The sequence below is a fragment of the Apodemus sylvaticus genome, chromosome 4 (genome assembly GCF_947179515.1).
Source record: "Apodemus sylvaticus chromosome 4, mApoSyl1.1, whole genome shotgun sequence".
Lineage (NCBI taxonomy): Eukaryota > Metazoa > Chordata > Mammalia > Rodentia > Muridae > Apodemus > Apodemus sylvaticus.
The window spans coordinates 112,272,858-112,295,803 of record NC_067475.1 but is presented as its reverse complement, the minus strand read 5'-3'; the positions used below and the strand labels follow the sequence as shown (position 1 = coordinate 112,295,803).

The window sequence follows — 22,946 nt, the reverse complement described above, 5'->3', positions numbered from 1 at the left end:
ACTGTGTAGCCCGGGGGTCTGGAACTCACTCTGTAGATCAGGGTTGCCTCAAACTCAGAAAGAATTCTAAAGACACCTGCTTTTACCTCCTCAGTGCTGGGACTGAGGCAGGTATCACCATGGCAGGCCAAGTGTTTTAATTTTATCCTGAATATTAAATTTAAAACTATTAATTTACTTTTGTTTAAAACAATTTTGTGATTCATCTACTATAATATACAGTTTTAAATAAATAATGCAGGTTTTCAAAAATCACAAGTCAATCGTTTAGATTGCTTACTATAATATATGCAAGGTACATCTCCAGCCTTCTTAAAATCTATCTTATGCCAGTCCCTTACAGATAAGGTTAATCCAAAGAAGTCAACGCTTTCTTCCATAACAATGACACTATAAGAGCAAATTCAAAAATGTTATTCCTATAACACACAAACTTCTGTGTTCATTTATGGTTTCAGGGAGGAAATAGGCCACTTCAAAAGGCCAGTTCCCTAGAAATAGCAAACAAGTATCTTGCTATTGAAATTGATTATCTATAATAACTATATTATCTAGAACAGTGTGTTATAAACAAAATGTTTTTAAGGAGTGAGTTACAGAAGGCACTGGAGAATGAAAGGCTTCCCTGTCTAGAGCGCATGACATCTATTACTATACGTGATTTTTCTCACGCTCTTGCTGAGACAAGTATCATTAATGGGCAAGTATTATTATTCTCTTTTAGCCAATGAAATGAATGCAGAGGCCATGCCCAGGAAATGTTCAAGCCCAGACTAAAACACTGATTAATCTCTCATTGAGGTTCCCACCATTTTCACTGACTGCAAACTTCACAGTTTGTTGCATCTGAGTCTCACTGAGACATCAGTCTGAGCAGCACCTAATCAACACAGTGCAGCACTTGTCGTGGGAAATGACAAAGCCTTACTTCTGGGTGAGGCTTTAGTTTGTTACTTTTAAAATAGGAGACTACAAAACAAAAACAAACAAATCAAAGAACAAGCCTCAAATTCTACTTTGTAAAGTTTAATACAGTTGTACATTAAAATGTCTAATGACAAAAATAGAAAAAAAGATGTCTCTTATATTTGCTAAAAATTGTTACGTTTATTAGTCAATGAGTCAATTTCAAGTTATATCATAAAAGGGTGAATTTACCTAAAGACTATTCTATAGTAATAAGACTTCTTTGTGTCAGTCTTATTTTATACACAACACACAACGCCAGCGTGTCATACCACCCCGCTCTCTCTCACGATAAGCCTTTTCCATCCTCACAGCAGTGCCAGGAAGCACGGAGACCAACAGCAGACAGCTGCGAGGCCCAGCACATTTACTATCTGCTCCACACAAAGGTTGCTAACGGCTACTGTCTACGTCTTCATTACCCCCAGATGTGTATGTAAGGCAGGCTTCAAGGACATGAAAATCTGAAAAGAATATGTATCGTTAAAATCCCTAGAACACTGCCATCAATTGTCCTGAGCAGTGTCAAGTGCTTCTGCTTCCTGCTTCTGCAGTCGATACTCTGATGTTCTTATAAAGTAGCACAGCCTGTTGCAGACCTGAGCATCCCTAGTGTCTCCTCTCTTACCTGGTCCACAGTTCCTGAAGTTTACACTTGTATGTTTTCAGCTGAAAAGCTCATATTTTCAATGTGAGTTTTGTTTTGTTTTATCCAGGCTTCCCTCTCCTTTTTCCCACTAAGCCTGGAACCATGGAGCAACACTAAGCAGTAACCAATAACCTTCCCTTTCCCTGTTACATATAAACTGTGAGAACAAATCTTTTGAAAGAAACAGTGTAGCATACAAAAATAGATAAATAAAATCAAGTGTGCTACAAAACCAAGTATATGTACAATCATTTAATAGGCCAATTAAGAGAAATAGAGACAAAACCAACAAAAATTTCTGAAACAAAATGAAGTTCCAACTCTGCAAAGAACACTAACAGGCAATTTAAAAATCCCAAACTACAGTGTTCAAAACAGTATATGTAAATATTCTTGGGAGTTAAACTTTAAAATACCAGTATTTTCATGGTATATTCATTAATTTAGAAATAAGTTAAATAGAGAGTTAAAATAGTGTATATATAACACATTTATGAGTTCTTGAATTCATTTAACACTTTATTAATAGAAAAATTTGAAAATATTTAGTAATGTGGATATTTCAAACCTCTGCAAATTTTAATAACTTATTACTATGCTCATTTACAGAATGATCATTTTTGTTCTGTACAAAAGTGTAAAAATATTCAATATTTATATTAAAGTAAATAGACTCTCTAAAAATTTCCTGACAACAAATGACAATCTATATTATGCTACAAAGAAAGCCTTGTATTTAGTCTTTGATGTATAGAAAAAGAAGCACCTTCCTGTCTTAAAATAAGACTGCAGTTAGTATATATTGCTAGAGGAATGTTGAGACAGGAGAGAAGGGGTGACAGACCAGTGCGAGGCACAGCCTTCTCCACAGGTCACGGACTCTGTGCTGTTACGCCCAGGTTCTGCCCTTGGTTTACTCACTAAGTAGTGCCACAAGACCCCAGTGCTGAGCTATCCTTCTGCACTGCTCCCAAAGGAGCCTGCTTCCTGTAACCTGCTGATGAGTACATCAAGAACACAGGAAGGTCTGCCTGGAGGAGTTGTAATGGTGACAGTCTGTTGTAGCTAATATTTAAAGTTCAGTGCTGTTCCAAATGGACGGAGTCCATTGTGGAGGAACCACATAGGAAACTCACGGAACTGATGAAATAAAGTCTGGAGCCAATTTAGGAGCATTCCCTCACTACTAGAAATGTTAACAAAACACAAACATGACAAAGGTGTGTTCTGAGTCTTACAAACAAGTTTCTTATGAGAAGGAGCAAGATAAACTCTACAGCACAGAGTCCTGTATTCCTCCCCTTCTGCTCAAGTTACACCTAAAGAGACTCATTCATTTTTACAGAAGTCATTTTTACAGAAGTTGGGCATTTTTCTATGACTCTGTGGATTAAACCCAAGATCCACAAATGCTAGAGAGTTACAGACACCCAATCCTCAAATAAAGATATCTACATATAACTTAACACTGGGCTATTACATTTTTAAAGGGCATTCAAGTTCAATATTAAATGCTTTCCAAATTGACAATATTAGTAGTTTTCAATGTTTTATAGAGAAAGAGAAAGAGATATTTTAAGGGCAAATTTGTAAATAAGGTCACACTATGTTACAAATGGATTTTAATAGCTTACTACTATATGAGATTTAAAGATACATGCAGCATATAAAAAGTAAAATAAAACATAGTTGCAGTTCTTAAAAGAACCTGAGAAACACTCTAATAAAATTACATAGGAAGATCCTAATACTGGTAAATAAAAGAAAGTGGAATAGAAACAAAATGCTTTAAAGTACCTGTAGGAGAAACTTGAAAATCTGCCTGTTGCCTATATCCGAAAGGACTGGAATGCTCAATTCATGTCATTACAAAATATAGCCACTAGGTGGAGGTAAAGAACTTACAGTTGGCGATGTAGCTGCTGAGAGCAAAGGTAAAATTCCTCCACAGGCAATGATGATGTTGTCTACCATTTGGGAAATGAGGTGAATTGTGTTATGTACAAAAATAATGTTTTCATTGCTGTTGACAAAATCCATTACAGACTTTGTAGAATGGCTGTAACAGAAAAACACAATTATTTACTTTGTGTAACTATAAGAGACTTAGATAACTTACTCAAAATAAAAATTTTAAAGTGAAAACAATTACAAAATATAGAAGTGCTAGACAAATTTAAAAAGCAATCATCAGAAAAACCAACTCAAAGTTTATAAATTTTTACCAAAAAATTATTATGTCTGCAACGTTTGTTTGTACGCGCGTGTGTGTGTGTGTGCATGTGTGTGTGTGTGTTTGTGTGTGTTTTTGTGTGTGTTTTTGTGTGTGTCCATTTGTATTAAACAAACAACAATATTCTAGTTCTTTCTTAGTTTTTAAAAGAATAATCATCACTACTCCAAGGTTGGCCTAGAGCTCACTATCATGTAACACAGGATAGTAATCCTTCATTCACATTTCTGATTAATAGCGGCTCTACGTAATTTTTGTAGCGGATTTACGTAAAACTGGCTTGGCTGCACCCTGCTTCTGTGTCAGGAGGCAACCCAGCTAACTGGGAGCTTCTGAAGAGGAAGTTCCATCGGTGGTTCTAAGTGCTCCTTTTACTACCAGGAGGTAGTAACATCTAAAGCACATCTGAAGGAAACCAGCAGAAGCTCAAGAATTATTGAGAAGGAAAAGGAAGACCATGGGGTGGGTTAGCAGCAGGACTTTTTATATAAAATATGCACTGAAGGTGCCAAAGAAATACACTGCTTTACTGTGGTTAGATGTTCTACTCTATACTAAAAATAATCTTTTAAAAAATTTTATGTACTTATCTTTGGAAACCCTAATGAACATCAATAAAAAGCAGAGTTTAGAGCAGAGCATATAGTTTGCTGTTCAAAGAAAAACTGGGCGAATCCCCCTTTTCACCCCACACCTGGACATTCACATCAGCAGCCTTGCCTTTCATGCTGTTGACAGTCCTTAGCCACCTCAAGGTACACAGCACACAACAAGCACCAGCAATGCGTCTATGCTAGCTTATGGACTAAGTGATCAGGTCACACGCAGAAACCCCTTGGCAGACAGACTGACAGTTTCCACAGCAGCCTCACCAGTTACTGGGTTATTAATCAGAATTGGTCATGTAGCCTAATCATTAGAAACCCATTTCATTTTGGAGGGTGTTTTATGTATGAGAGTACAACCCTACAGATGGTATGGGAGAAATTTATTAAGGGGCTTTATTTAAGAGAAAAAATGTGAAAAGAAAAAAAGAAAAAATAGGGCAGGGAGAAGAAAAATAGTTAGAAGATAGGAGGGAGGGGGGAGGAGAGCCTGCCTTCTGACACGGACAATCTCAAGTCACCACCTTCAATCCTCAAGGCAAAAAAGGAGTAGCAGGGGCAACAGCTCCAGTCTGAGGATCTGAAGTAACCAACACCCACTACTTATTTACACAGACAAGTCCTAATGACACACATGTTAGAGCTACTTCAACATTTTATTTTGGTACTGTTATACTGTTACCAAGCAATAATTTGTTCATAGTATTGACTTTAACAAAAGATGCAATTACAGAAGTATAAACCAAAACTGATCTTTCTTTTCTGTGTAGTGTAAGCAATGCCAGATTTTAAAATTCTGCTTTAACTCTCTTAAGTGGAATTGTTATATAGCTAGAGATTTGTGCTCTAGATGCATAAAATTTACCTTATATAAATATTTATCAAAAACTTTTAATATTTAATTTCTTAAAAAAATTTGCAAATTTTATTTGATGGCATAATTCATTTAGTTGGTTGATACAGTAAACATAAAAATAATCATTTTGTTAGACTTGAGAATTGGTTCAGTGGTAAAGAGTACTTTTTGTCCTTTCAAAGGATCTGGGTTAAATTTCAATTCCCAACAACCACATGGTGGCTCACAACTAACTGTAACTCCCAGGTCCAAGAGGTCCAAGCTTCTCCTCTGACACAAGCAGGTCTCAGGCCATGCACATGGTATAGACATACATACAAAGCAAACACCCATATAGGTAAAATAATTTTTTAAAATAAATTATATTCATTTTCTCTACTGAAGGTCATCAAAATTTAGGAAAACAAACCAAAAACCCAAAAAGCCAGTTGTACCTTCTCCATACATGCACATCTGTCTCTAATGCAAACAACAGGTCAGTGAGAAGCCGCTGGTGCATTGGCGACCACTTAAACTCAGGAATCCGAAACATGGTGGTCCGGGGGCCAGGGCTGAACTGGCGTCGCTGTTCCTCAGTCATTGGCATTCCTCGAAATCCTAAATCAACTCTGAGGTCTCGGTCTTGCTGTGTGGAAGACCGGCCCTGAACAGCCTAGACACAGGGAAGGTGGAGCACAGGAGAGCTGTTAGGCAGAGTGAAGGAGCTTACGGAAGACCTTCCAAACGATGCACAGAAGCCCTGCTTGTGCGAAGGCTGCTAGCTGGATTTCTGGTTTGATACTGCAGGATGTAGGCAAGGGCATCAGGGGACAACACTAATGTTCGTACTAAAACACAGACCTTTTCTTAGTCACAGGATCCTCATGCTAGTAAAAGATGCCCTTCATGCAAGAAAGTACGGATGCAATACGGCAATAGTTACGTGTCATCCGTGAACTGTAACTGAAGACACATGGTGTGAAGAAATATTGCTCAAGGGGATTCAAATTAACTTCAAAGTGCATTTCATTCACAATACTCCAATAAAAAATCAAAATACTGTATGATGCAAGAAAAGCTAGAAAAACCCCTGCATATTCTCAATGAGAAACAGGCAAGCCCAGTGATTATTATGCCCATTAAGTGATCATGCTTTCCTTCATTTGAAATCCGTGCCTCATTTAATACTTCCTCACTGTAGTATAAGACAGTGCAGTATAACACACTGTAATATAACACACTGCAGTATAACAACCACCAAAGCAGAAACTGATCATTAACGAACATTAAACACACACAGAATATCTCACCCAGGATTCTCACTGTAGCACAAAGACAATAGTAAGTCATGGCTTAGTCTTTCTAATATAGGAAGAATGGAAACATAAACCTACCTTCAATGAGATAAAAAGGCAGGGACAAAGTTCATAGAGCTAACAAAACTCCAATCCTCAGGTGTCAAAATCGCATTAATATGTAATTGCAAAACATTGCCTTAGTCTAAAAGTTAAGTAGTCATCACTCAAACTTGTCTTAGAAGATAGTATTTAAGGCTTTACTCCAGTGCCCCAAATTGCTGCAATAACATTTGTCTAAGCAGCTTCCTTTTTAAAAATTAACAAATTCTATCCTGGTATTTACTTTAGAAAAAGCTCATTGGTAGTAATTCCAAATTTTCTCAGTTACATTATCTGACTAAATGGGAACTGTAAGGGGTGAATGTAAAAAATCTACTCCAATGCCAAGGGCACAGTAGGCATTGATAGATCCCAGTCCCCTTCCCTATCAGCAATGCATCTGTCTGAGCTGCATCCCTCTATAATCCACAGAACAAGACTGGCCTGGAGCACAAGGTTAGAATGAGTACCTCAAGCCGGGCAGTGGTGGCACACGCCTGTAATCCCAGCACTTGGGAGGCAGAGGCAGGCAGATTTCTGAGTTCGAGGCCAGCCTGGTCTACAGAGTGAGTTCCAGGACAGCCAGAACTCCACAGAGAAACCCTGTCTCGAAAAAAATCCAAATCAAAAAAAAAAAAAAAACAAAAAAAGAAAAGAAAAGAAGAAAGAAAGAAAGAAAGAAAGAAAGAAAGAAAGAAAGAAAGAAAGAAAGAAAGAAAGAAAGAAAGAAAGAAAGAAAGAAAGGAAGGAAGGAAGGAAGGAAGAAAAAAGAAAAAAAAGAATGAATACCTCAAGAACAGAGGTGTAAATGTAGTCAGTCCTAAACTGTAAACACGGGCAAGACCATAACAGTCTCATTTTAATTTACTACAGTGTCTAATATGACAGAAGGATCTGAGGCCAGAGGTGGAGTAAAATTAGAGAAATATGGCAGAACTGGGAAAAGAATTCACATCACTTGAATTTCATATATATATATATATATATATATATATATATATATATATACACACACACATATATGCCATATCACTCAGTTCTGTACATTCTACACAACACATATCTAAGTGTAGTGTCATTCTAAGGACCACTTTGCAGCTAAACAGCTCAATGCCTATCTAATGCTTCTCTTTGATTACTTCTAGAACTCCCAGAGAGGGGCTTACTTGTGTTGTAGCAGTGGTCTGGATTTTCCGGATTTCCTTTCCTGATTCTTTGCCATCATCAGATCGCTCAGTGTCTGAAATTATACTTCCTGCATCAATATTTGGTACAGTTTTGTTATTGGAAGACTCTGTTTCCAACGTTGTGGCAGTCATTTCAGCATAGTCTAGCCCCTTAGCTGATGATGCCAACTCTCGTTCAGAGACACTGCTCACGCCATCTGACGTCGTATGAATTCTGAAGTCTTTCTCTTCCATTATGCTTGATGTGCAAGTTAACTCTACACTCGCAGTCATGTGAGCAAGCAATCCAAGATCATCACTGACACCAAGATGTACTTGGGTATCTTGAATATTTGGGATGATGTGATTGCTAGAAAGTTCTGGAAGTAATTTCTCTTCCTGTTTGGGAATTTTATCAAAGAGGAAGGATGTGCTACTGTTTGGAAGCTCCTCCTTCTCATCTGCTAGTGTGATCAAGGGACCATTGTCTTTCTCTTCATTTTTTTTAATGATACCCACACTTCCATGCACATTGTTCTGGAGTTTCTCTACAGCAGCACTATACACATTATCCAACAAGGACTCCACTTCCACGAGGGCACCATTCTCTCCACCCACCAGAGTCTCTGGGGACAGATCCATGTCATCAAGCTTGACCTCGGTCGCTTCCACTTTCTCTGCTTTTATGTCCACTAGAAGATCATGCACCTCCACGTGAACCCCGCTGCCAGGCCTATCTGCACTTCCAAGAATATCATCTGACACTTTGGTTGACATGAGCAAGTCTCGGGTATCCGTGCTGACTGGGTAGTCCGTCTCACTCTCAGGACTCTGGCTTTGGGACAGGTCTTCTATCTCCCGGATTTCCATTCCTCCTTTAGCTCCTGCTGTCTGTGATGAAAGGCCAGAGATGGTGCTCACGTTTCCTTTCTTCCCTTTCTTAATGTTCTCCTCCTCTTGTCGTTGATATTCCTCATACATTTTGGCCAGGTATTCTTTGTGTGCTTCATAAGTAACCTAGGAAATACGTGATGCGAACACCGAGGAATCAGGTATATGCCAAGAGAAAGGCAGAAATAGGAGCAGTAACATCACCACAGTATAAGCTAATGGTATAAGCAATTTTAAGATTTAGTTTTATTATGTAATTGGAAACAATGATGAAATACAGTAATGCACCGTTTCTTGCCTTGTCTTTAATCACATGTGTAACTGCGATACCAAGGCTCCTCTGCATAGGTTAGGTATTTCAACATTAACCAACATCATATAACATCTAATCTGTGAACACTGTTTAGGCTTAAGGACCAGTCAGATGATAATGATCAATACTAAAACTACTATGACTATGACAGCTTTCACACAGCTACTATAGTATTTTCGCCGATCCCAGCCACTCCTGAAGGCACTCAGAAGGACCAAACAAGACACTTATAAGGCACTGCATCAGTTTTAAATGTAGACAGATGCCGGGCAGTGGTGGCACATGCCCGTAATCCCAGCACTCTGGGAGGTAGAGACAGGCAGATTTCTGAGTTCGAGGCCAGCCTGGTCTACAGAGTGAGTTCCAGGACATCCAGGGCTATACAGAGAAACCCTGTCTCAAAAAACAAAAACAAAAACAAACAAACAAAAAAACGTAGACAGGTGACTGAATTAGAAACAGCAGAATGTGTTCTGTGCAAGAATTTGCAATGTCTTTTTCTTTGTTGTATTAAAACTTATTAAAGCAATGGCAAATACAAGGTGTGTATGCTGCAAAATGTAGGACTAGAACAGGCATAAAGTCTCCTAAATTTTTCTAGTATTATAAACTCTTTCCTTATAGGCACACAAAATTAATTTATATTAACAAGGTGTTTTGGTTTACCTTTATTTAAAGAGTACAAATATATAAAATCTGTTTCAAACAGAAAATTCTCCCAGTCATGGTGGCTGGCAGCCTGCTGTAATATGCTTGTCATCTATTTTGATAAGTAAAAATGTTTGTGATACTGTGTTAACTGATGTACCATTCCTCTCTGCTTCACACTACACAAATGAGCTGAGCAGCTTCATCAGAGGCAGACCAGAAAGCCTAAAACATATATTATTTGGTCTCTATAATCATTTTTTAAATTCCTGTTAAAATAACTATATGAGCTTTCTAAACCACAAAACTTAATTGCAACATAACCGACCAACCTAATTTTGTATATTCGTGTTTTTTTTCTGTGATGCTACAGGTAGAAAAATCACAGCTTTGAATTACTACAGCATAACATGCACATACATCAGGTATTCTTCTTGCCAAAGATAAATGCTATTTAAAACTTAATATGGAGAGATAGAACTTAGAATTATATGTTAAATGTTAAAACATGTTCTATATGTAGTGATTTGAGTGAGACTGTCCCTATGGGTACACATATTTAAATGCTTAGTCACCAAGGAGTATTGGAAACACATTAGAAGGATTGGGAGGTGTGGCCATGTTGATGGACGTGTGGCACTGGGGTGGGCTCTGGGGCTTCACACGCCCACCGCAGGCCCGGTGCTTCTTGCTTCTGCCTATGGATCAGGACACAGCTCCCGATCCTTCTCCAACACCATGCCTGCCTGCTGCCACCGTGCTCCCCTCCATGAAGACAGTGAACTCACCTCTCAAACTGTCAGCAAGCCTCAAATGAAATGCTTTCTTTTCTAAGTGTTGCCCTGGTCATGGTTTATCTTCATAGCAATAGGACACTAACTACAACAACACAATTTAAAGTATTACTAAAGGTGCACGCCTTTAATCCCAACACTAGGAAGGCAGAAGCAGAGATCCCTCTGTGGATTTGAGATCAGTCTTAAATGTTATCATACATAGCAAGTTCCAGGCCAGACAGAACCAAATAGACACTAAATTAAAGAAAACTAGGCATCTAGCATTGTCACTGACAGGGAGACGCCGTCCTCAATTTCCTTTGGCACCTCATTTTTTGAGACAGCACTTCTGTCTGACCTGGGCTATACGATTTTGGCTAGAGTGACTGGCTGGCCTAAGAGTCCTTGGGATCTACCCATCGTGCTCTCCAGCACTTGGGGTGAATGAAGTGTGTGCAGCCATGATGGGGATCTAAATTCAAGTCCTTATGCTTGTATGAAAAGCACTTTATCCACTCAACCAAGTCTCTTTTGAATGTATTTATTACTTACTTAAGAATGAAAAGAAATCTGACTACTTCAAAAAACATCTTTAAAAGTATAATTCAGCTACTATTTCATGAAATATACTTGTAAGAATTGAATATGTTTTAGTAGCTCTCATGCTGGCTACAAACACATGGTAAGATTCCAAGGTGAGAACACATGAAATGGCTCTCAGTGAAGGGACAGGTGTTTGTCTCCAAACATAAAGACCTGACTTCAATCCCTGGAACCTATGAGTGTAAGGAGAGAACCAACTTCCGAAAACCATCTTCTGGCTTCCACAGACTCAGTGCATGGATTCACTCACACACCTACACACAAACTTTATAAGTTAAAGACCTTAAACCACCTTCAGGCTCTAGAGTCTCATCAAAGAGCAGAAAAAGTACAAAGCCAAATTAGAGTATTGTGTCATAACTGGGAATGTCCACTAGGTGGCACCAGATGAGAGTTTATAGCCATTTACTGTGTTGCTGAAAATTCAATGCCACAACATGCCAGGTCCCCGTTACCTTGGAGTGGGCTATTGAGAGTGTGTCCACCCAGACTCTCCAGCCTCCCCATTCATATTTTATTGCATGATACAAAAGAATCCGGAAAATGTTGTAGACCATCTCTGTAATCTTCTGTTCCTCAGAACTTTTTGGATTGATATAGCCAAGAGAAAACATCCAATCCTGCCACACTGAACATTGCAGTAAGCATCTAAAAAGAAACAAGATCATTAAAAATATCAAAATTATAATTTACTACTTTGAAATTTAAAACTATGAAAATATGGCCTGAATACACAATTATTCTCTGCATTCTGTATTCCATAACCTCTATCAATTTCCTTCTTTCTCAGAAAATTTGAATAATAAATCAAAATCCCTTCCTAACTCTCCTGGCCAGAGGGAGCTTTTGTTTGTGAATCTTCTCAGCACTAATGTACTTACTACTAGCACTCACAATGCTCTCAACTGGCTCCACAACCAACTGTACTAACACGGGCACCAAAATGCTTCACATACAATACAAAAAATGTGTGACAAACTTAGGAAATAGCCACAGGCACGAATCCATGGACTCCGACTATACATCATGTCTGAGCTAGGGTATCTTAAACGCATGGCAGGAAAACACCAGTGAATATGGGAATACTCAACACAATGAGAATTAAAAAAGGACTGTTGATGACTACATTGTAAGTACAATTGTTTTTATCCTTGTGTGTGTGTGTCTGTGTGTGTGTGTATTAGGACAACTAACTAAAAGCATATACAACTGATAAAAGTATGATGAAATAAATTACATCTAAGAAACACATGACTTTTTAAAATGATTTAAGAGAATTTAACAAAACATTTGAATTTTTCATTCAAAAGTACCTGAAAATCAAGAACATAAAAAATATTGAGCTAGAATAAAAATCAGACTGTTTACCTTCTATTTTCACGGCTGTTACTGAAAAGCTTAATCATGTCAGATAAAAACAACCGACGGACTTCCATCAATTCTGCACTTGGTGTCGAGTTTTTCAACAAAGTCGCCACCACCTTAAGAATCACTATATACAAACAAAATCTGAATTAAAATTTCAAAATGTAACAGACATATCACTTTCACTAATTTTCAACTCAATGCTTAGCTCTGACAGTGGAGCTGCGACTCCACTAGTCATAAAATGGGACACTAGATGGAATACAGTTAAGAAAAGTTCTGATTTTGTCCTGCATGTCACCATATAACTACCATGTAACAATAAAGAATGGCGTCTTCTTACTTGGGTTCTGAATTTTCACTGTGGAGTCTGGCTCTGGATGCGGTTTATGCACAACTTGAGTACAGACTTGCTCTGTCAAGATCTGAAAGATGAAGAATTTGAACACTGATTAGAGAAAAAAATGAAAAACAACTGCTCAATATAGCTTTAGTAAAGAATCTGTCAAAGACTGAGTAATTTAAAATCAAAAGGAATATTTATCACCAAAGAACTTTATAAAATTACATATGTTCTTAAACTCTAAAGTCTATATATCCCAAATTTTACTTTGGATAAATACAAAAGCCAGACACCTCATCAATAGAAGGAAAGAACAATTAGCTCATACAAAATTTGCTCTCTTTGAAATATGCTTTTGGTATGCAATTTTGAGACAGCCCTGTTTTGAGTTATAAATATTTGATGTTTTGTGTCATGTTAATTTTAAAAGTCAGTAACTATTAACAAACATATGCCTCATACAGAAAAGAAATCTAAAATTTCTATTTCTAATTTTGACTAGAATGTAGGCTCAAGAAAACCCCGACAACTTGGTATGGTCCACGCTCAGCACCAAGAGCTGCTGCTGCTATCAGGAGTCACTATGTGACAGAGTGGGTAACTGAGTCATGGACGGAGCATGGATGTGTGTGGTTGCTCTTGCAGTCTAGGATTTATCATACTTGTCTCATTATTACATCTAGCTACCCGTCTGTCTATACACACAAAACTTCAGTAGAACTTAGAGCGAATGTTAAACTCTAGTACACTTTTACAAATACAGTTCAACACAAAACCAATACAAAAAAGGGAATGAAGGAAGGAAGGAAGGAAGGAAGGAAGGAAGGAAGGAAGGAAGGAAGGAAAGAAGGAAAGAAGGAAAGAAGGAAAGAAGGGAAGAAGGGAAGAAGGAAAGAAGGAAAGAAGGGAAGAAGGGAAGAAGGGAAGAAGGAAAGAAGGAAAGAAGGAAAGAAGGAAAGAAGGAAAGAGGAATCAGTGCTAATTTGGGTGTGGCTCTGCAGAGCACTGCGGTACAAAGCACCCTGGAGAGTGAGTTTCGATACAGGGATGACGCCTTCTGAGAAGAAGAGAGCCATGACGTCCAGAAAGCAGAGAAAAACTTTATTTCCTTTTTTTACTCAGACTAAACAGAGCACAGGAAATTTACATATGAGGTACATATACAAAAAATATATTGACTTGAAATAAGACACTGGTCTATTATTACTTAAGTGATAAACACTGGATAGAATCACCTATACCCATTCTTAAAAATGAACTATGTTAAATTAAACAGTGTCAGAATGCTTTCAAATACTGTTCTCTAAACATGAATGACTACATAGAGCTGCTATGTGAGATAAAAATCTCTTGGGATAATATATATCAAAAAGCAGGGGCTGATATATACCTAAAAGGGTATATAATATTTATATTATATATGAATAACATATTGCTATAAATGATGATACTCAAAATAATTGCATTCTTGCAAGGAAAACACCAGACCATGTTCCCCTCTGATAGAGATTTCAAACCTTTCTCAAGCACAAGAGAATAGGTCACATTTTACAGTAAACAGAATTTGCTTCAAAGCGCCACTGATTTTTCGGTTGTCTATTTAAAGCTTTGCTGTATGGTGTGACACTGAGGACAGTCCTGGTTGTGCATATCCATAGACCTGCTATAAGATTACATGGTTCCTGTGTGAAAGCACTTTCATGACTGAAACATATTCAGATATGAAATGTTTATACAAGCTATAAAAATGCATTTAGGAATTGACTCCAGCAGGTATTTGTTAAGAGGCAGTTATGTGCCCACACACTGCCTGATGTTTGCAGATGGAAAACAGTTGTTAAGTGGAGCTGCATTTCTAGCATCAATTTACTTAATTAATGTTCTAGAGATAGGCATAAATGCATGACTTTATTAAGCAATAAAACATAGTAAACTGTCATTAAAAACCTACATGTGATTTTAAAAGCGGAAGGAAATAATGTCTATAAATAGAGATGAATATAGGTATAAACCTTTTAATGGCAGTTTAAGATTCAAAGTGGTCCCTGAAGGTTCTAATGACTTTATATGAGACATATGCAGAAGTTGATGAAGGCATCTCCATGAATTCTATATGCATTCAACGTTTCAGTGAAGCCACATGTGACAGGCAGCAGCTGTGTTGGACAGCATAGGGAAAGACTGAACTCTAAGCACAGAGGTAACTTTATAAACCTGGTGTTTAATGGATATACATGAGTTCAGTATTCAACATTAAATTTTATTTTATTTCATAATTATTTGTATTCCTTGTTTTATTAGAAGATGTTAGTCTAATGTGCTAGCCAAGACAGCTTCATTTGTGGCTTACTGACCCTCAGTGTTCACTGGAGAGACAGTGTCTTTGTCATTTTCACTGCTGTTTGTCTTGAGAAGAAGTAAGATATTTCGCTGCCTCATAACTGATATGATGCTGACTAGAACACTTGTACATAGTATCAGGATTGCTCTGAGGACAATTAACCACTGAACATGAGAGAATCCAGAGGAGGTTCTTTAAACTTGCTCAAAAACCCATGGAAAGGGAGTTCATGGGCCTGGGGGGAGGTATTTAATTCCATGGATTAACTAACCTGACATAGCATCCAACTGCCCATTAAATTGTGTTTGTATCTATAGGCAATTAACTCTCAGCTTTAATCAGAGAAGCTCTTTCCAATGAATGATGGTAAATACAGAGTCACTGATATTCAAGGTGCTGAAAATAAGAGGCAAGTAGTCAAACCTAAACAAGACACAGTCTTTTCTCCGAGGCTCATGAAACACTGTGGTAGAGGAAGCTGAAAGAATTTAAGAGTCAGAAGATAGGGGAAAGGGTTGAGAAACTCCACCTTTTAGGCAATGTACACTCATTGCAATCAAAAGCTTCCAACAACTATGGGTGACTGTACCCATAGTCTGACTGCAACAACTATGGGTTGCAGACAGAAGCATCAGCAGCTAAGCAAGGAGAGAGCAAGTACTGAGGGCTAAGGAACTATTTCCTTCTTTGGTAGCTTAAATAAAAGTGGCTCCTATAGGCTCATATGTTTAAATATTTGGTCAGTAGTTGGTGAAACCATATGGGAAGAATTAGGAGGTATGGTCTTGTTAGAGGAGGTGTGTTACTGGAAGTGGGATTTGAAGTTTCAAAAACTCATGCCATTCTCAGTAAGCTGTTTACCTCCTACTTGTGGATGAGTATGTGAGTTCTTAGCTACTGGTCCAGCACTATGCCCACTTTCATGCCTGATGCCATGGGGCACCATAATGGCCATGGACTCACCCTCTGAGACTGTAAGCCCCCAATAAACTCTTCTATAATCTGCCTTAGTCATGAAAGATACCTATTGATATGTTTAGAAAAGGAGATAGGAGAGGGACAGACAGACAGACAGACAGACAGACACACACACACACACACACACACACACACACACACAGAGAGAGAGAGAGAGAGAGAGAGAGAGAGAGAGAGAGAGAGAGAGAGTCACTGCCTTCAGTTATATCCTACCACTGTGACCTCATCAGGCTCCAATAGAAAATCCTAATCCTGAGATAACAAAGATGGCCCTCATTAAGCTAAATGGGACACAAAATAAAAGCAAGAGTCACAAATCTGGGAAAAGAACAGGTAAGTAAAGGCATTGAAAAAGAAGAGTGAGGCCCCTTCTGCCGGATCCTTCCTGTAGGAGCAGACTCCTAGCTAGTCTGCTCCCTTGAAGACACAATATACTGACTCATCCAAGAGAACCTGCTGTACACAGAGCAGTTGGTAAGAACCCCCTAACCCCACTCTTGAGTCCTAGAGCTGCTGCTGGCAGTCATGTGGACTCAGGAACCATCACCCACCAAAACCTCCACCCTCGGAATAGCATTCCCCTTCCTCCCCTTCTGCCCCTTCTGCCAGAATCTTCCTGCAGGGGCAGACTCCCAGCTAGTCTGCCCCCTTGAAGACACAATACTCTGACCCATCCCAAAGGACACTCTGCATCCAGAGCAGTTGAGGACCCACAGCACTCAGAGCTGTTAAGGATCCACTGCACTCAGAGCTGTTGAGGATCAGCTGCAGAGCAGATGGACAACAGCTTAGCTGCTCCACTGAAGACCCAACAGTCTGAAGGCTTTCCAGGAGATCTACTGCAGCCAGAGTAACGGATCAGCTTCTCTGCCCCTGTAAAGAGGCTCCAGTTGGAAGGCCCCACAGGTGCCACTACAGCCAAGGTTGCAGGCCTACCCAGTGACCTGAAGCAACCCAGGGACAAAAGAGGCAGTCCCCAGGCAGTCACCAGACCAACAAACACCAGGGATATCCAGATGGCGAAAGGCAAGCACAAGACCATAAGCAACAGAAGCCAATATACAGAGGCATCATCAGAACATAGTTCTCCCAACACAGCAAGCCCTGAATATACCAACACACCTGAAAATCAGGAAAAAATCCTATCTTATGAAGATAATAGAATCCTTTAAGGGAGATATCAATAATTCAATGAAAGAAATACCAGAAAACACAGGTAAACAGGTGAGGGAACTGAATAAAGTGATCCAAGACCTAAAAGTGGAAGAAGAAACAATAAAGAAGAAACAAACGGAGGCAAACTTGGATATGGAAAACCTAGGAAAGAAGTCAGGAATTACAGATCCAAGTATCACCAACAATATAAGACATAGAAGAGAGACTCTCAGCTGTAGAAGATACTGTAGAAGACATTGACACAACTGTCAGAGAAAATTCAAAGCATAAAAACTCCTAACCCAAAGCATCCAGGAAATTTAATACACAATGAAAAGACCAAATCTAAGAATAATAGGAATAGAGGGGAATGAAGATTCCCAGCTCAAAGGACCCAAAAAAGTCTTCAAGAAAATCAGAGAAGAAAACTTTCCCAACCTAAAAAAAGAGATGACCATAAGGTACAAGAAGCCGATAGAACACCAAATAAATGGGACCAGAAAAGAAAATCCTCTCATCACATAATAATCAAAACACTACACACACAGAACAAAGAAAGAATATTAAAAGCTACAAGGAAAAAGGGCCAAGTAACATGTAATGGTAGACCTATCAGAATTACACCAGACTTCTCAACAGAGACTATGAAAGCCAAAAGAGCCTGGTCAGAGGTCATGGAGACTCTAAGAGAACCCAATGCCAGTCCAGGCTACTATACCCAGCAAAACTCTCAATCAACATAGATGTAGAAACCAAAATATTCCAGGACAAAACCAAATTCAAACAGTATCTATCCAGCCCTACAGAGAGGATCCAAGAAGGAAAACTCCAAAACAAGGAAGGTACCTGCATCAAAGAAAGGACAAGATATTAAGAATTTCACAACAAAGCCAAATGGAGAGACCCACAACCACATGAAGCTACCTACAAAAACAAACATATCAGGAACCAAGAGTCATCTGTCTTTAATATCTATCAATATTAGTGGACTCAACTCACCTGTAAACAGATATTAGCTAACCGACTGGATACACAAACAAGACCCCGAATTTTGCTGCATACAAGAAACAAACCTCAATAACTAAGACACTATCTCAAAGTAAAAGGATGGAAAAACGTCTTTCAAGCAAATGATTCCAAGAAACAAGCAGGAGTTGCCATCCTAATATCTAATAAAATAGACTTTCAACCGAAAGTTATCAAGTGTGATGAAGAAGGAAACTTCATATTCATCAAGGGGAAAATCCACCAAGATGAACTCTCAATTCTGAGCATGTATGTCCCAAACGGAAGAGTACCCACATTCATAAAAGAAACTTTACTAAAGCTCAAAACACACATTGAACCCCACACAATAATAGTGGGAGACTTCAACACCCCACTCTCACCATTGGAAAGGTCAATGAAACAGAAACTAAACAGAGACAGAGTGAAACTAAGACAGGTTATGAACCAAATGGATTTCACAGACATCTTTTAAAGAACATTTCACCCTAAAACAAAAGAATATACCTTCTTCTCAGCACCTCATGGTACCTTCTCCATAATCGACCATATAATTGGTCACGAAACAACCCTTGACTGATACAAGAAGATAGAAATAATACCATGCATCCTATCAGATCACCACGGCCTAAGGCTGGTCTTCAAGAACAGCAAAAACTACAGAAAACCCACATACATGTGGAAACCGAACAACTCTTTACTCAATGATAACTTGGTCAGGGGAGTCAAAAAAAGAAAGAAATTAAAGACTTTCTGGAATTTAATGAAAATATTGACAAATAATACCCAAACTAATGGGACACAATGAAAAGAGTGCTAAGAGGAAAATTCACTGGCTCAGATTAAAAATTCAGGAGACAGCAGATGTTGGCGAGGATGTGGAGAAAGAGGAACACTCCTCCACTGCTGGTAGGGTTGCAAACTGATACAACCACTCTGGAAATCAGTCTGGTGGTTCTTCAGAAAACTGGGCATGTCACTTCAGGAGGATCCTGCTATACCACTCCTGGGCATATACCCAGAGGATTCCCCAGCAGGTAATAAGGATACGTGCTCCACTATGTTCATAGCAGCCCTATTTATAATAGCCAGAACCTGGAAAGAACCCAGGTATCCCTCAACAGAAGAATGGATGCAAAAAATGTGGTATATATACACAATGGAGTACTATTCAGCCATTAGAAACAACGAATTCATGAAATTCTTAGACAAATGGATGGAGTTGGAGAATATCATACTAAGTGAGGTAACCCAGTCTCAAAAGATCAATCATGGTATCACTAATAAGTGGATATTAGCCTTGAAAATTGGAATACCCAAAACATAATCCACATATCAAATGAGGTACAAGAAGAATGGAGGAGTGGTCCCTGGCTCTGGAAAGACTCAGTGTAGCAGTATAGGGCAAAACCAGAACAGGGAAGTGGGAAGGGGTGGATGGGAAAACAGGGGGAGGGAAGGGGACTGAAAAGGGGAAATCATTTGAAATGTAAATAAAAATATATCAAATAAAAAAAATAAAATAAAAGTACTGTGATTAAATTACATCCTTATCAGCTTTTATACACAGTCACTTCCAGGAATCATAAATGATGATTAAATGTATTCCTTTGAAAAAAAAGAGGAAAATTCATAGTACTAACTGCCCTGGTAAAGAAACTGGAGAGATCTTATACTAGCAGCTTAACAACACACCTGAAATCTCTAGAACAACACACACACACAAAAAAATAAAACAAACAACAACAAATAAAAGCAAACTCACCCAAGAGGAGTAGAACATAGGAAATATTCAAACTCAGGGCCAAAATCAACCAAATAGAAACAAGGAAAACCATACAGAGAATCAATAAAACCAGAAGCTGGTTCTTTGAGAGAGTCAAAAAGATAAATAAACCCCTAGCCAAACTAACTAAAAGGCTGAGAGGCGTTATCCAAATTAACAAAATCAGAAACAAAAAGGGAGACATAACTGTATAGACACACTGAAACTATTAGAAAGGCGGGGAAGAGCCTCGAACACATAGAAACAGGAAAATTTCCTGAACAGAACACCAACGGCTTATGCTCTAAAATAAAAAAATAATCAACAAATGGAACTTCATAAAATTGCAAAGCTTCTCTAAAGCAAAGGACACTGTCAATAGTACAAAACAGCAACCAACAGATTGGGAAAAGATCTTTACCAATCCTACATCTGACAGAGGGCTAATATCCAATATATACAAAGAACTTGAGAAATTAGACTCCAGACAATCATATAACCCTATTAAAAAACAGGGTACAGAGCTAAACAAATAATTCTAAACTGAGGAAACTCGAATGGTTGGAAAGAACCTAAAGAAATCTTGAACATCCTTAGTCATCAGAGAGATGCAAATCAAAACAACCCTGAGATTCTACCTCATAACAGTCAGAATGGCAAAGATCAAAAACTCCGGTGACAGCAGATGCTGGTAAGGATGTGGAGAAAGAGGAACACTCCTCCATGGTTGGTCAGATTACAAACTGGTACAACCACTCTGGAAATCACTTTGGTGGTTCCTCTGAAAATTGGTCATAGCACTACCTGAGGACCCAGTTATACCACTCCTGGGCACGTTCCCAAAAGATGATCCAACATATAACAAGAACACATGCTCTACTATGTTCATAGCTGTTTTATTTATAATAACCAGAAGTTGGAAAGAACCCAGATGTCCCTCAACAGAAGAATGGATACAGAAAATGTAGTACATTTACATAATCAAGTACTACTCAGATACTAAAAACAATGAATTCATGACATTCTTAGGCAAATGGATGGAACTAGAAAATATCATCCTAAGTGAGGTAACCCAATCACAAATGAATACACACAATATGCACCCATTGATAAGTGGATATCAGCCCAGAAGCTCAGAATACCCAGGATACGATTCATAGACCCTATGAAGCTCAAGAAGAAAGAAGACCAAAGAGTGGGTGCTTTGGTCCTCCTTAAAAGGGGTAACAGAATACTCATGGGAGCAAATATGGAGACAAAGTGTGGAGCAGAGACTGAAGGAATGGCCATCCAGAGACTGCCCTACCTGGGGATCCATCCCATATACAGTCACCAAACACAGACACGATTTTGGATGCCAAAAAGTACATGCTGACCGGAGTCTGATATAGCTATCTCCTGAGAGGATCAGCCAGAGCCTGACGTATACAGAAGAGGATGCTTGCTGCCAACCACTGAACTGATCATGGGATCCCCAAAGGAGGAATTAGAGAAAGGACTGAAGGAGCTGAGGTGGTTTGCAACCCCATGGGAAGAACAAGAATATCAACCAACCAGAGCTCCCAGGGTCTAAACCACCAACCTAGGTGTACACATGGAGGGATACATGACTCTAGCCGAATATGTAGCAGAGGATGTGAACCTCTTGGTCCTGTGAAGGCTCAATGCCCCAGTGTAGAGGAATGAGAGGGTGGGAGCGTGGGAGTGGGTGGGTAGGTGGGGGCACACCCTCAAAGAAGCAGGAGGAGGGAGGATGGGGTAGGAGGTTTCAGGGTGGGGAATCAGGAAAGGGGATAACATTTGAGATGCAAATAAAAAAATATCCAATAAAAGAAAAAAGAAAAAGTAAAAAAAAGCCTGAGGAAAAGATGATACTTTATAAAAGCTGCATTGTAAGAGAGAATCTTTATACTTTTGAGTAGTAATACAGGCACAGGGGTACATTTTATTCTATGTATTTATAATGAATGCACGTGAGCTCTCTTCATAAGTCACAAGGAGTAAAACAGAATTGTTTGATAATAGCAGAGGAGTTACATTTCTCTGTTGCAGTAATGCAAAGGTCAGCAAAACTTAGAATTATATGGGTAATGTTTTCATAATACTACTTGCTAGGGTCACAAAATTGCCAAGGCATTCAAAACTATATCCACATATACTTAGATTCCCAGACAATTCTATTTATGGACACTGAACATAATCTATTCCATTTGAGAACTGTACGAAACCTGGAATGGAACCAAATATGGATCATAGTTTACATGAAAAAGAGAATCATAACTTGCCCCATATTATTTTGAAATCTACAAAAATATCTACAGTGATAATAAATTGTTATTTCTATTTTTCAAAAGCTTGTTTTTCTCAGCTTAATAATGCTGATGAGCATTTTGGCATAACTACAGACAGCTTCCTGTAAGAGGCCCAAGGTCTTATCATGCACATCTTCAACAAAGAATCCACAATCCACTGTCTTTTAAAACTGTGAGTCTAGAAATAATGTTTTTCTATTTGGAAATGACTATTGTTTTAAAAGGAAATATAATTAAAGTACGACATATTAAGTCAACTGTCATGTGAATCACTGTTAAGTTACTGGGTTACGGTACGTATATCATGCAGTAGTGCTAAGTCTGCTGCAGACTGTGTCAAAACCAATCAGCATCCAGCCAGTAAAACTATATGTGAACCCTGAAATTTACATCTCATCTACATTTTACATGTCATATATTAGTTTGTTTTTTATTATTTTCAACACTTAAAATAATAATAATAATAATAATAAATACCCTTCACTTATATGTATTTGCCCAACACATTATAGGTGCCAAGAATCACTGAAAACAAACTGAAAAAAGGAGAATTAATTAATACACAGAAACCGTCTTGACATCTTACTGATTTTTGTAAGG

The 22,946-nt window shown here is 38.5% G+C and overlaps 1 protein-coding gene across 1 annotated transcript in view; it reads right to left on the bottom strand.

The window, feature by feature from the left end:
- Nbea (neurobeachin) overlaps window positions 1-22,946 on the bottom strand; it is a 583,161-nt gene that overhangs the window by 390,367 nt on the left and 169,848 nt on the right. The window contains 6 exon segments of the mRNA XM_052180490.1: window positions 3,521-3,674; window positions 5,744-5,961; window positions 7,852-8,868; window positions 11,538-11,730; window positions 12,451-12,574; window positions 12,791-12,872. Coding sequence (XP_052036450.1) covers window positions 3,521-3,674; window positions 5,744-5,961; window positions 7,852-8,868; window positions 11,538-11,730; window positions 12,451-12,574; window positions 12,791-12,872 — 1,788 coding nt within the window.